General features: G+C 44.1%; 1 protein-coding gene across 1 annotated transcript in view; it reads right to left on the bottom strand.

Annotated features, from left to right (window-relative positions):
• Window positions 1-202: 202 nt before the first annotated feature.
• HTR1E (5-hydroxytryptamine receptor 1E) overlaps window positions 203-15,801 on the bottom strand; it is a 200,472-nt gene continuing 184,873 nt past the window's right edge. The window contains exons 2-3 of the mRNA XM_068279388.1: window positions 4,751-4,841; window positions 203-1,813 (exon numbers count right to left, since the gene is read on the bottom strand). Coding sequence (XP_068135489.1) covers window positions 569-1,744 — 1,176 coding nt within the window. The 5' untranslated portion in view covers window positions 1,745-1,813; window positions 4,751-4,841 and the 3' untranslated portion in view covers window positions 203-568. The remainder of the gene's footprint in view (window positions 1,814-4,750; window positions 4,842-15,801) is intronic.

Here is a 15,801-nt window from a genome sequence, read left to right as displayed (position 1 = left end):
AGCAATATTCCTGTTCACACAGACCTGATGTCAGCTTTGCTTCCATATCATTTCAGCTTAAATTAGAGTGTCATTGCACAATCAAGTTTTGGCGATTCATCACTAAATTAACAACTGAATCCCTGATTTTGACATGATTTCAGTGCAACATGGACAAAGAAACCCAAACAGAGTAAACAGAAAATGCACAAGTTCATTGATATGGAAATATAAACTGTTTATATCATCATAGGAACATTCAGCATTCCTTCACTGCAGTGGAGAATGCATGATCCTGCAACGTTTTTCTCAAATCACACAAAAACATTTGCTAATAGTAACAATCCCTTGACATTACCACTGGAAACATGTTACTATGTATTATAAAATGTCTGTCTGATTTTTGTCATTTATAAACAGAGGTAGAAGACGGCATTACAAGACAAGACATAAAGAAGAAGACAACAAGCCAAAATAATCTTAAATCCCCTTATGCCTAATCCTCCATGTTTGAAAGGACAATCTTGTATCATGTGGTATATTTCACCTTTAAGGCCTATAAGACAGTCAGATGTTCAGCAATGACCCCTCATGAATGCTCTTTGCATCTGATCAGTTTTTTAAAGGCTATCTTAAAATCGTCATTGAAACTCGTGTAAAGGAGTGGGTTGACTAGTGAATTCACATAACCTAACCACGTTAGAAAGTCAGCCACCTCTGGAGATACAGTGCAGAGACTAAGTCCAACAATAAGCTCCTTGATAAAAAATGGTAACCAGCTCAACATAAAAGCCCCTAAAATAAGTCCCAGGATACGGGCGGCCTTTCTTTCCCTTGAGCTTGAGATCTGCTGCTGTCGATCCACATTGAAGTCCATGTCGCTATCATGTGGTGGGGTCCTCACACATGCAGTGATCTTCTCAAATTCTATGGTGGGGTCTGATGTGGAAAATTCCGACACACAGAACGTCTGTGTGAGCTTGCAATGGGCAAATGAATTTTGGCTGTCATTGCTTCTGTTGCTCAAGTGACGGCTTGATCCTCTTTTTTGGTAAAGGCTTTTTGCAGCATGGTAAATTCTATAGTACAAGATAAGTATTAAAGTCAAAGGGATATAAAATGCCCCAAATGTGGAGTATATTGTATAGATGACGTGATCATGTTGAATAATACATCTGCTTGGAGAACTTACGTTGTGATGGTTTCTCCAGAATAGCGGTGGAAGAGAAATGAATATAGATATGGCCCACACTATTAAGATCATTAGAGCAGCCCGCTTCACTGTGCGTTTCCTGGCATATTCAATAGCATCAGTAATTGCCCAATATCGATCAAGAGCAATTACACACAAGTGAAGGATTGAACAAGTACAGCAAGTCATATCCACACTTAGCCATATTTCACAGATTACATAGCCAAGACTCCAGGTGTCCATGACAATATAGGCGATACTCAATGGCATCACCAAAATGGCAACCAGGAAATCGGTAAATGCCAGGGAGCATATCAAATAGTTGGCAGGTTGGTGTAACTTCTTGGTTGTGCAAATGGCAATAATGACAGCGGCATTTAACAGTGTGGTCAGAGTTGTTATTACAGCTAATGCCAAAGAAATCAGCATTTTTTCTGTTACGGTTTTAGATTTTGTGATTGTTTCTGCTGTACAATTTGTAAAATTCATCTTTCTCACTAAGAACATGAAATTATTTTTAGGCTTTAGATGGTGCTCTTCCTGATTCTGTGTACTTTTCCTCCATGGAAACATTCATTATGCGAAAAAGCCTTGATGCCAGGATATTTTAATACCTCTTGCCTCTTCTTGCACATGGCTAGCCTGTAAGACAGATCCAGTTTAAATAAGTTATTATTAGCAGGACAAGAAACAGTCTTTTCTTTACCATTTCTACATCTCTATGCACAAACAGAATGTTGACTTTCACGTCCTTGAATGATATAGTTTGACTTTGTAGTGGGATGAAAGTCAGGTTTCATCCATGCTCTGAAGCATTAACTACTAGCCGACTGCTCCACGCCAATTGGCGAGACTGCAGGCGGCAGCCCCAAAACTGCTCCACGCCATGAACGGCTTTCAATGGGGCTAGCAGGAGATCGCGCGCCGATGCATTGCCACTCGGAGACCGTTAAGACGGCGAGGCTGTACAGCGCTGCGATCTAAGGCAGCGCTGTCCCCCTGGGACACAGGAGAGTGATCGGCTTTCATAGGTTGACTGGGGGAGGGAGGGAGTTAGCAAAATAAATAAATAAATATGTACATTTATATATTAAAAAAAATATTTATTAAAAAATTAACACTGGGGGAGTGATCAGACCCCCCCAACAGAGAGCTCTGTTGGTGGGGAGAAAAGGGGGGGGGGGGGGGCGGGGGAAATCACATGTGTTCTGAGTTGTGCAGCCCTGCAGCGAGGCTTAAAGCTGCAGTGGCCTATTTACAGAAAAATGGACTGGTCTTTAGGGGGTTTAACACTGCGGTCCTCAAGTGGAACACTGCATAAAACTAATAGCTAAAAACATGTGACTGGTTTCCAAGTCACTGGGAGGGTTGATACTTAATTTAGCTGATAACTGATAACATTGCAGTTTCCCTCCAGAATTATCAGATGATGTAGGAAGTGTAAATTCTCTTATGCACCTGCTGTTCTACAGAGGACAGAGAACAGACTATGCAGAGGAAAAAACATTCCCTACAAAAGCAGCAAAAACGAATGATAAAAGCAGCTCTGCAGCATGAGATGGCAACACCACACCACTGTCCCCTTGCTGTTTTGTCCAACTGGACAGCTTGAGATGAAGGACAAATGTGTTTCCACAGTAGTTCGTCAATATTGTCCGATTATGTTTCCAGTGTGGAAAAGATATCGACATAAAGAGCTTTTGAAAGTCAAAGTGCATTTATTTCAGCAAAAAGGATCATAAGGCATGGAACTTTTTATGCTTTTCAGTCCTTCTCTCTAGTTCCCAAAGTAGAAATGGTTCTGTGGCATGTATTCTTTTGTGCTGGGAAAAACCTATGTAATATTGCAAAACTACAGTATCATAGAGAGCTGATGTGTTGTCTACATCACTGAAAAATCGAATCGCTTAAACAGTAGTACTAGTAATGAAATACAACTTTATTAAGTGCCAACTGCGAATAAGGCACATATACTAACTAAAAACATTTAAACGTGCTAAAAAGTATGTTAATGATGTGGGTATATGTGCCTTATGTGCAGTTGGTACTTAAAGAGGAACTGTACTGAAAATAACCGAATTAATAAAATTGCTTATGCTTTACAGTATTATTTTGTAAAATATTTAGTCAGTGTTAACCCATTATAAAACCCTTCCTCACCCTGATTTACATTCTGAAATTATCACAGGTGGCGACCTTTTCAGTGTTGTCAGGTGCGGCTCTGTTGAAAGTTTGTTTATTTTGTGTTCCGAAGCCAGTAGAAGTTATAGAAGTCAATAGAAATGATACCTGGTCTCCCAAAATGCTCTGGGAGGAGAATTTTGCATAGCTAAATAGCCTAGGCTGTGACATCACTGGGAGGGCAGGGGAACATATCAATATACATCAATATATAGATAAAGGAAGTGTTTTTCTGTAGCTAAAACCAGGATAATTAATGTTAAAGTGGGTAGTCTGTATAATTTACTGCATTCTACTATGTGTCTCTACAGCGCTGCTTTAATAAAGTTGTAATTGGTTATTAGCACAGAATGAGTGATTTGATTTGTTATTGACACACACAAGTGGATGATTGTAGAATCAGCTCCCAATTTTAGTGGTGTTATAACAGCAAGCTCACACATACATTGTGTACAGTGAGAGCTGGTGTCTTCTCTGCAACTTAAATGCATGCACTCTATATGTGCAGCTTGGATTTACCAGTATTCACATAAAGTAATACATTGTGCATAGAGGGTTGATAAAGTAATGGGTATGTTTCTAAAACCAACAAGGTTAACACTTAAAGAAACTCTGTAACAAAATTTTCAGCCTTATTTATTCTTTCCTGTTCCTATACCTGTTCTAATGTGCTCTGAATTACTGCAGCCTTTTCTATTTGCAATGTCTCTTTAATATATCTAATCTTCTTTTCTTTGTCAAGCTTTGTCGACCCAGAGAGGAATGCACTGCCTCTGCTGTGATAGGGAGAAGTTATGCACGCCCCCTGCAGGCTCTGTGTGTGTGCTTTGTTTATTAGTCACAGACAGGGTTGCTGCTCTCAATTTCAGCTTGTCTGAGGGGGGAGGGAGCTGCTCATGCTAAGAAACTGTGAGAATCACTGACTGCAGATAATTCACTATGTAATAAAAACTTGTAGTATACTGTAACATTATATATATATATATATATATATATATATATATATATATATATATATATATATATATACACACACACACACAAACATCACTTCCTGGTTAGCGGCCGTGTTTTTTGTTTGTAAACACTGCCTAAAACTGGCGATTAAAAGCCAGGATTGCGTCGGGGAGCAGAAAAGGCAAAGAGGGATCCAGGAGATCACAGTGACTCGATTGGTATGTTTTTTATTGTACAAATCGACCAGTACAGATTCTCTTTAATCCAGAGCAGAAAAAGTGATTGATTCGTCATTTTAAAAAATGACAGAAATTATCATTGACAGCTATCAGGGCACTGACTTCTGCTAATAAAATAAACATATCTTTAGTATTGTTCAGCACTTTGCCTACTATGTTAAAGAATGTAGCAAGTTTACTTTAGTATGCAATATGCACAAACCTCTTTATTGAGGGTAAGGCTCTGCTGCACTTCCATTTCTCAACCATTGTCCACTTGACATATCAGATCAGGTCATGTATTAATCTGTTATCTGAAAGGAACAACAATTATAGTTAGTACAGCTTATGAACAATGACAAAGGAAATGCGTGTATTTTAAAGAGAATAAAACACAAGCATGAGAGTATATAGTGAGCAGTGATGTGGATTTTAAATACTGTACATACTTTGGATGCATGCAGGGCTCACTATCACTAGCCACCCCTGACCAATAGCAACCCACCCCCAAGAACAGGTAGCCTGATAGACCCTTCCTTCCTTAGTATAGGTAACCAGATGTCTCACCTTAGCATAGGTAGCCAGATGCCCCCCCTTCACCTTAGTATAGGTAGCCAGATGCCCCCCTTCCCCGCCTTAGTATAGGTAGCCAACTGTCTCCCCCCTTCGCCTTCCATCACTGTGTTATCTCCCTCTGCATGTCCTCCCTCTATTACGCTGGCTGCACTGGCCACACGCAGATCTAGATCAGCAGTGGAGATGAGAGAGGAGAGTGATGTGCAGTGACCATGCATTATACTTCAAATAAGGAAGTGAGCAGTGATGTCACTTCCTGTTTTTAAAGTATACTAAACGTTCACTGCTCATTATTATTATTATTATTTAGTATTTACAGTGGTGTGAAAAACTATTTGCCCCCTTCCTGATTTCTTATTCTTTTGCATGTTTGTCACACTCAAATGTTTCTGCTCATCAAAAACCGTTAACTATTAGTCAAAGATAACATAATTGAACACAAAATGCAGTTTTAAATGATGTTTTTTATTATTTAGTGAGAAAAAAACCTCAAAACCTACATGGCCTTGTGTGAAAAAGAAATTGCCCCCTGAACCTAATAACTGGTTGGGCCACCCTTAGCAGCAATAACTGCAATCAAGCGTTTGCGATAACTTGCAATGTGTCTTTTACAGCGCTCTGGAGGAATTTTGACCCACTCATCTTTGCAGAATTGTTGTAATTCAGCTTTATTTGAGAGTTTTCTAGCATGAACAGCCTTTTTAAGGTCATGCCACAACATCTCAATAGGATTCAGGTCAGGACTTTGACTAGGCCACTCCAAAGTCTTCATTTTGTTTTTCTTCAACCATTCAAAGGTGAATTTGCTGGTGTGTTTTGGGTCATTGTCCTGCTGCAGCACCCAACATCAATTCAGTTTGAGTTGACGAACAGATGGCCGGACATTCTTCTTCAGGATTTTTTGGCAGACAGTAGAATTCATGGTTCCATCTATCACAGCATGCCTTCCAGGTTCTGAAGCAGCAAAACAACCCCAGACCATCACACTACCACCACCATATTTTACTGTTGGTATGATGTTCTTTTGCTGAAATGCTGTGTTACTTCTACGCCAGATGTAACGGGACACGCACCTTCCAAAAAGTTCAACTTTTGTCTCGTCGGTCCACAAGGTATTTTCCCCAAAGTCTTGGCAATCATTGAGATTTTTTTAGCAAAATTGAGACGAGCCTTAATGTTCTTTTTGCTTAAAAGTGGTTTGCGTCTTGGATATCTGCCATGCAGGCAGTTTTTGCCCAGTCTCTTTCTTATGGTGGAGTTGTGAACACTGACCTTATTTGAGGCAAGTGAGGCCTGCAGTTCTTTAGATGTTGTCCTGGGGTCTTTTGTGGCCTCTCGGATGAGTTTTCTCTGCGCTCTTGGCGTAATTTTGGTCGGCCGGCCACTCCTGGGAAGGTTCATCACTGTTCCATGTTTTTGCCATTTGTGGATAATGGTTCTCACTGTGGTTTGCTGGAGTCCCAAAGCTTTAGAAATGGCTTTATAACCTTTACCAGACTGATAGATCTCAATTACAGTACTTTTGTTCTCATTTGTTCCTGAATTTCTTTGGATCTTGACATGATGTCTAGCTTTTGAGGTGCTTTTGGTCTACTTTTCTGTGTCAGATAGCTCCTATTTAAGTGATTTCTTGATTGAAACAGGTGTGGCAGTAATCAGGCCTGGGGGTGACTACAGAAATTGAATTCAGGTGTAAAAAAACTTTAAGTTATTTTTTAATAAGGGGGGGGGGGGGGGGGGCAATCACTTTTTCACACAGGGCCATGTAGATTTGGAGTTCTTTTTTCTCACTAAATAATAAAAACCATCATTTAAAACTGCATTTTGTGTTCAATTAGGTTATCTTTGACTAATAGTTAACTGTTTTTGATGAGCAGAAACCTTTAAGGCTAATTTCACACCAGGACGTTGCGTTAGAGGGGGCGTTAAGGTCGCATAACGTCCCCCTAACGGAACGCCTGGTGGTGCTGGATCTGGACGTCAGAGTGAGCCGCGTTGTGCAGCTCACTCTGGCGGCAGTGATGCCGTGATGCGCACTCTTGTGCGCATGCGGCATCACGTGGTCCCGCCGGCCAATCACCGCACAGAGCGGCCGCTCCAGGAAGTAAACACTGCACGTCACAACGTGCAGTGCATATTAACCTCTTGCCGACCGCGTCACGCCAGTAGGCGTGGCCGCGGCGGCAGCCCCAGGACCGCCTAACGCCAATTGGCGTAAAGTCCTGGGGCTCTGTTTTGCAGGAGATCGCGCGCAGGCTGCGCGCGCATCTCCTGCTTGGGGGGCGGAGCTCCGCCCCGCCTTCAGTCTCCGAGCGGCTATTGCCGCTCGGGAGACTGTTAGACGGCGTGATCGCCGTCTATTTACTCTGTGCAGCGCTGCGATCAGCAGCAGCGCTGCACTGGGGACAGCCGTGTGACACGGCTGTCCCCCTGGGGGACAAGAGAGCGATCGGCTCTCATAGGGTAAAGCCTATGAGAGCTGATCGCCATGATTGGCTGGCTGGGGGGAGGAAGCGAGGGAGGGAGGGAAGGGGTTTAAAGGAACAGTTGTTTTTTTTTAAAAAACACAAACAAAAATATTTATTAAAAAACAAACAAACATGGGGGGAGCGATCAGACCCCACCAACAGAGAGCTCTGTTGGTGGGGAGAAAAGGGGGGGGGAATCACTCGTGTGCTGTGTTGTGCGGCCCTGCAGCTTGGCCTTAAAGCTGCAGTGGCCTTTTAAACTAAAAATTGCCTGGTCACTAGGGGGGTTTAGCCCTGCAGTCCTCAAGAGGTTAATTAGCCATGTGCCTGGCCGCTCTCCGCTCCTCCACAAGATTACTGAGCATGTGCAAGCAGTCTAACGCGGCTCAGCCGCGTCTAAAGTACTGCATGCAGTACGTTGTCTTGTGACGCAGCGTTACAATGTAATGCAACGTGGGCACTGTGAACAGCCCCATTGATTTTTCATTACTGTGCGGTGGGCTGCGTTACAGGCTGCTCTAACGTGCGCCTGTAACGTCCCACTGTGAAACCAGCCTAAGTGTGACAAACATGCAAAAGAATAAGAAATCAGGAAGGGGCAAATAGTTTTTCACACCACTGTATATAGCGCCGACATCTTCCGCAGCGCTGTACAGAATATATTGTCTTGTCACTAACTGTCCCTCTGAGGGCTCACAATGTAATCCCTACCATAGTCATATGTCTATGTAAGAGTGCTAACCACTACGCCATCACTCTCCTCTCTCGTCCCTGTGGGCCACCACTGAGGTCTGAGCATTAGTGTTGGGCAAACAGTGTTCGCCACTGTTCGGGTTCTGCAGAACATCACCCTGTTCGGGTGATGTTCGAGTTCGGCCGAACACCTGATGGTGTTCGGCCAAACCGTTCGGCCACATGGCCGAACTAAGAGCGCATGGCCGAACGTTCCACGAACGTTCGGCTAGCGCTGTGATTGGCCGAACGGGTCACACGGTTCGGACCCGAACGCGCTCTGATTGGCCGAACGGTCACGTGGTTCGGGTAAATAAATACCCGAACCACGTCATATCTCCGCCATTTGTCTGTGGGTTTAGCTTTGGGTAGGCAGGCAGGGTAGTTCGCTCTCCAGCCACGCTAGCCAGGGTCCCCCCCAGTCATTGTGTGTCACTGCTGGGAACAGTAGTACACCGCTCGCTCAGCCACACTATATATAGCATTGGGTACTGCCACTGTGTACCTCGCTCAGCCACACTATATATAGCATTGTGTTTACTGCCACTCTGTGTACACGGCTCAGCCAGACTATATAGCATTGTGTGTACTGCCACTGTGTACCTCGCTCAGCCACGCTATATATAGCATTGTGTTTACTGCCACTCTGTGTACACCGCTCAGCCAGACTATATAGCATTGTGTGTACTGCCACTGTGTACCTCGCTCAGCCACGCTATATATAGCATTGTGTTTACTGCCACTCTGTGTACACCGCTCAGCCAGACTATATAGCATTGTGTGTACTGCCACTCTGTGTACACCGCTCAGCCAGACTATATAGCATTGTGTGTACTGCCACTCTGTGTACACCGCTCAGCCAGACTATATAGCATTGTTTACTGCCACTCTGTGTACACCGCTCAGCCAGACTATATAGCATTGTTTACTGCCACTCTGTGTACACCGCTCAGCCAGACTATATAGCATTGTGTGTACTGCCACTCTGTGTACACCGCTCAGCCAGACTATATAGCATTGTTTACTGCCACTCTGTGTACACGGCTCAGCCAGACTATATAGCATTGTTTACTGCCACTCTGTGTACACCGCTCAGCCAGACTATATAGCATTCCGCATTGTGTGTACTGCCACTCTGTGTACACCGCTCAGCCAGACTATATAGCATTGCGTACTCTGCCAGTCAGTGTGTATATTGCTGGGATCAGTAATACTCCACTCACCGCCAACCACTATATGAGCTCACCATGAGTTCCTCAGAGACCTCCGCTGTGAGCAGCACTCCCAACAACAGCAACAGCCAACGCCCCACGCAAGCTATAACATCCACCCCAGCAGCCAGTGGTCAGCAGCAGCCCTCCCCGGAGGAGAACGTTGTGTCCATCGGTCCGTCGCCAGAGCGATTAATGAGGGCTGCCATTGAGGAGATGATGGGGCCTGATGTGGAGGAGGAGGTCTGGCTCGGGCCAGCATCCCAAGTTAATGTTGAGGACGATGAGAGGTCTGTGTCTGGGGATGTTGGGGTGGCAGAGGTGGTGGGTGGGTCAGACTCAGGAGAAGAGTTGTATGATGAGGATGATGATCGGGACCATCTGTATGTGCCTCAGAGTCCGACCCCGGAAAACATGTTGTATCGTGTGTTTAGGTACTAAAATCTGCGTTCCCACTTCCCAGTACTGCCCGCAGTGCCCGGGTCCACGGATCCATATAATTTTTTGGGCAGCACTATCAAACTGTGGTACTATGAGTGAGTTGCCATGGTCCTTCTGTGCTGCCTGTCACACTCACCGTCTGTCTGCAGATGGATTGTTCAACACAGCTACGCCATCTGACATGTAGTCCTGGACCTTGACCATCTTCTCCAGGCGATTGGTGTTGGAGGACGTGGAACTGCCCGATTGCTGTTCTGTGGGCTGCTGCATGGGTGTCAGAAAATGTTCCCACTCCAAGGACACTGCCAATACCATTCCCTTTTGGGCACTAGCAGCAGCTTGTGTTCTTTGCTGCCCTCCTGGTCCTCCTGGGTTTGCTGAAGTCAGTCTGTCGGCGTACAACTGGCTAGAGAAGGAGGAGGATGTCAATCTCCTCTCTAAAGTCTCCATCCTCAAGGGCCTGCTGGAATTGTTCCATTTTTGACCTGTCTGACACTTTCTTCAATCAGTTTTTTAACATTGTGTTTGTATAAACTGGGTATAAACCCAGTAAATGGTGTTGTCCAGATTCCAGAATAATGAATAATAATGAATAGTGAATAATGCGCGGGCCGCGTTCAATGCAGTCTAGCATGAATTGAGCCATGTGTGCCAGAGAGTCCTGCCAGACTCCTCTGTCTTCATGTTCTTGTGAGCGTTGTGATTGTTGTGATGCACCATATTCGTCACCAGCATCACTTTCTTCCTCTTCTGCTGTCCATTCCCGCTAAATTGTGGAAGTCCAACGTGCACCGCTCTGTCCCTCGGCAGTGGGGGCATCCAATTCCTGCTCCAACTCCAGCTGTTCCTCGTCCTGTTCTTTGTCATAGCTGGGACCAGCGTTTCTTGAGGCAGGTTGCCTGATGTTGGTATCATCACGCTGATCGTTTTCATCTTCAGAATCCCCCACTTGCATCATGCCAGCGGTTTCCATCTTCAACATTGATTTCTGCAGTAAACACAGCAGTGGTATTGTAATGCTGACTGTAGAGTTGTCACTGCTCAGTCACGCAACGTGGATTGCTCAAAATTTTGGAGGACTTGGCAGAGATCCAACATGGTGGCCCAATCAGATCCACAGAAGCTTGGTAGCTAGCTGCTGGAATGCGCCTCGGCACTGCGCAAAAGCGTGCTAGCATGTGCAGCGTAGAATTCCAGCGCGTAGGGAAGGACATCACCCAGCGAGCGATGGTGCGCTAGATGGAAGCGCTCCTGCATCTCTTGGTGAGTCCTTCAGAAGTGGTACTGGACTTTTAACAATGTTTTTTTTTTTTTCCTTCAACAGAAGATCTGCCACGTTGGAGTGAGGAGGACGCCGCCGACCCCGACACCAAGCTGAACCCTGGCGAACTCCAAGCAGAGGATCTTCAGGAACCCTCAAGGCTTTGAGCAAGCTGAGGAGGATCAGCAGTCCCGACGAGACCTCTCCTCATATGCGACTGAGTGCAGTGGAGCTCCCCAGAACAACCTCTCAGTTGTCACTTTGTCACTGGTCACTTTGTCACTTTGTCATTTTGTCACTTTGTCACTTGTCACTTTGTCACTTGTCACTTTGTCACTTGTCACTTTGTCACTTGTCACTTTGTCACTTGTCACTTTGTCACTTTGTCACTGGTCACTTTGTCACTTTTAACTTTGTCACTTGTCACTTGGTCACTTGTCACTTGGTCACTTGTCCAGATGATCTCGGTACACCTCCTGCGATTTAAATTCCTGCACACATTGCTCTGGGATTTGGGTGTGATGAATGATGCATCTAACTGGCCACCGGAGGCAATTAAGGCCTTCAAAACATTGAAAGCAGCTTTCTGTTCCGCCCCCATTTTGCGTCATGTTGAGTTGTTGATGTCATGTTCATCCTCGGCCTCGCCTTGCATTTCAGTGCGAGGTGCATTTTCCACAGAAAAAGGTTGTGAATCCGGGCACAACATTTGTGGCTGTTCCATTGACCTTTCACAGGTAGAAGATTGTGGGGGTGGGAATAGCTCCTCCGAATAGCCCATTGTGTCCTGAAAACTACTCATTGCATTGCTTTGCGCACACATTTTTTTGTCCTCATGCAAGGCCTGAGTTGCACCTGAAAGCGTGGCCTTCTCCTCCTGCGCCTCCTCCTGTTCCATCACGTCTGCTGCTGCTGGGTTAGCGTTGACGCCCGGTCCCTGTTTATTGAACCTCTTATCTTTATTACATTTATGACTGCATGGCGGTAAAAAGCATGCTATCCGCACGCTTCTTGTCCTCATGCAAGGCCTGGGTTGTTGTGTCTCAAAAAGCATGGCCTTCTCCTCCTGCGCCTGCTCCTGTTCCATCACGTGTGCTGCTGCTGCTGGGTTAGCGTTACCGGTACCTTTTCCTGGAACCTCTTCTCTGTATTACATTTATGACTGCATGGCGACAAAAAGCATGTTACCTGTGCAAAGAAACATGACATTTTCCACATTTAAAAGACAGTTTTTCCTTTGAAACTTTACAATCAATTTTCTCAAAAACTATAAGCTCTTTTTCAAATATTTTTTTTCCTCTTGTACCCACTCCCAAGGTGCACATACCCTGCTAATTTGGGGTATGTAGCATGTAAGGAAGCTTTACAAAGCACGAAAGTTCGGGTCCCCATTGACTTCCATTATGTTCGGAGTTCGGCGCGAACACCCGAACATCGCGGCGATGTTCGGCGAACGTTCGCGAACCCGAACATCTAGGTGTTCGCCCAACACTACTGAGCATGTGGGTGGCTAGCGCAGCCAGTGGAAATAGAGGGATGCCATGCTGAGGGAGACCTGCACTGTGCACCACGCGGACAGGTCACAAAAAGCGCAGATTGGTGTATGCAAGTGGGCAGGAAGGCAGCAAGTGTAACTTGGGCAAGTCACAATATTGCCCCAGGATTCCCGGGTGCCCAAGGCGTACACCGAGGCGGCCTGCCCACAAATTTTGCCCTGTTTTCATGCAGTATGAGAGCTTACCAACACAATCTGCTCATAGTATTCAAAGTTTGTTGGCCCTCATACTACATGGTGGTGGTAAAATTGGCCAATCAAGACTGAAGGTGTGTATCAGGCTTAAGGGCTAAGTTCATGATGGAAAATACATCTTGCCATTTTTTTTCTGTCCACTCAATGTTGGCTGGGATGCTGGCTGCCATACTGTGTAAGGTAGAGCTCTAAAACTTGCATGGAACCAGTAAAGTCAGACTTTCCGACATGCACTTTATCCTTATTACTGATTACTGACTGAGTACTACAATAATACAACAAGAATGATGGCGAAGCAATGGTAGGAAAAAACCTGTGAAAATGTACCATAACATCAACCATGTTAATCATAGGCTAACTTTAAAGTGTGTTAAGGTGCTCATTAACTGTACAATTTTAATCAGATTGTATTGTATGAAAATGGAAAAGCTGGTGGGGCAATCTATTCTATCCTAAATGATCACATTATAAATTGTTTCCTTCAAGACCTGGTCAATCAGCGCATTCTATTTTTTTCATAAATACTGTATATTCCAGTGTATAAGACGACTGGGTGTATAAGATGACCCCCCAACTTTTCCAGTTAAAATATAGCGTTTGGGATATACTCGTCGTATAAGACTACCCCTCTTCCAACCCACACCAAATAAAAATTAAATATACTGGTGCTATTCAAGCTAAAGACACTATTGGAGGTGCTTTTAATTGATAATCCCACCATGTAATTGATAGGATCTGTTGTCTATGTTTTCTTTTTATTAGATTTATGTTTTTTACACTGTTTCATATGTTTATATGTTGTATATATGTTTTATATAAGTTTTATGATATAGCCTGAGCGCCATCTTTTTCTCTTCTTTCCTAAGCACTTTAATTGACCTAATGAAGCAACTTTAGGGTTGCAAAAGGCGTTGTCTGTGCAAGTATAAATACATTATAACTTTTTTAATATCGACCCACGAGTCTTCCTAAAAGGTAAGAAATCACCTCTCTTACCATATACTATTATTATCCATCTGAGATAGGCATAACTCTGAAGGGCGCCTCCAATAGTGTCTTTAGCTTGAATTACACCCTACTTAGTATGGTACTCGCCTCTACAGTGTAGGGCCGAGTTTCTTTCTGGAGCTGCGACTGTCAAGGCCGAGTGGAGATGGTACCTCTCCACATGCACAGTCTAGTGGTTGCCGTCAAAATCAACCCACATTTGTGAGTATACTACAAATTACTTAATTGTAGACCAATTGGTTGTTCGATAATACACGATAGTGGGCTCCCGGCGTCCCTGTGTTTTTGTCTCTACTAGCCTGATACTGGTGCTATGTATGAACAGATACTGGTGCTGTACTGTATGAGGTACCCAGTATATAACAGTATATAGGCTGATTGACTGGCTGGATTAGTCAGCTCTCCCTCTCCCTAAGCGGATTGGTCAGCTTTCTCTGTCTCCCTGTTTATCAGAGAGGTATGGAAGAATAGATCACGCTGTGCCCATAAAACTCTTTCACCAGTCTGGCCCACCCTTGTATCCTATTTACCTCCTTCTCTACCTCTCAGATCTCGCACATGTGCGCATGTGCCGCTTCAATACAGTCCTCAGCAGCGAGATCTGAGAGGCGGTAACAGTATAGAGTGTATCACCAGGCATCAATGACACACGCTGTATAAGATGACTTCTGACTTTTCAGAAGATTTTCAATCGTTAAAAAGTAGTCTTATATGCCAGAATACAGTCTTATATTGCAAGTGGTTTTGATAATGGGTGTAGTTTAGATTCTTTAATGCTGTGGATAAAGCATTGTTATGTGGATCAATACATTATTTTCTTAATTCTTAATCTGAATGATCTATCTGAAAATGCAATCATTTGCCAAAAAATCACATTTTTGGCAAACTATTGTATTTTCAATAAGATCATAAAATAGAACACGTTAGAGTGTTGTATTTTATGTAAGGGAGCATAATAAACTAAAAGTGCCCACTAATAAATCTATCTTGGTTGAACAATCTTACCACCTCTGTGTAGGATGAGGGACAACCTGAAGTATCCATTCAAAGTGTATTCACTCAATTTACCCTTCTGCTACATACATATGGTGAAACTGTACAATCAAGATTGTATCATTAGTGGGCACCTTTAATGGAACATACACACATCCCAATTTTAATTGGTCAATTTGACTATGTCCATGTAGTTTGGGAGCCGACAGATTTTGAATACAGTTCTATGAACAAATTGTTAGCTCTCATGCTACATGGAGGTGGCGAAACTGACCAGTGATTGGCCAATCAAAATTGGATGTGTGTACACACCTTAAAGTTATGTAAAAGCATATTATTTCTGTTCCATCCCTGGGCAGATCATGAGCAGATACTTTCAGTGGCTGCAAGCCAGATAACTAGAGATTAAGGTGTGTGTGTGTGTATGTGTGTGTGTTGGGGGGGGGGGGGGGCGCGGGGGTTTAGGGGGGGTTGGGGGGGGGCTGGGGCACCTCTTAAGGTGGCCACTAATGACCCAATCTTTTTCATCCAATCTTACAATTGCTATGTAATATAAGGGGCTGCCTATAGTACCCATTCAATATATTCACTCAGTTTACTCTTCTCCTACATAGATTTGGTAAGATTGGGTGAAAAAATGGTATCATTATTGGCTACCTTTAGTCTAATAGCAATCAGTGTGTGGTGGCTGGGGTGGGAGGGGTGGAGAGGTGCACTTTGGTGTCTCAGCCTTGGGTGCTGGAGAACCTTGTCCCAACTCTGATTTCACCTTAGAAGTTCAGGCACACTGGGACAAATCTAGTTTTCCACTGCACTGTATATGGCTGGCTGGAA

The sequence above is a fragment of the Hyperolius riggenbachi genome, chromosome 4 (assembly GCF_040937935.1).
Source record: "Hyperolius riggenbachi isolate aHypRig1 chromosome 4, aHypRig1.pri, whole genome shotgun sequence".
Classification (NCBI taxonomy): Eukaryota; Metazoa; Chordata; class Amphibia; order Anura; family Hyperoliidae; genus Hyperolius; species Hyperolius riggenbachi.
The sequence above is the reverse complement of the archived record's forward strand: the minus strand, read 5'-3'. Positions and strand labels throughout refer to the sequence as shown.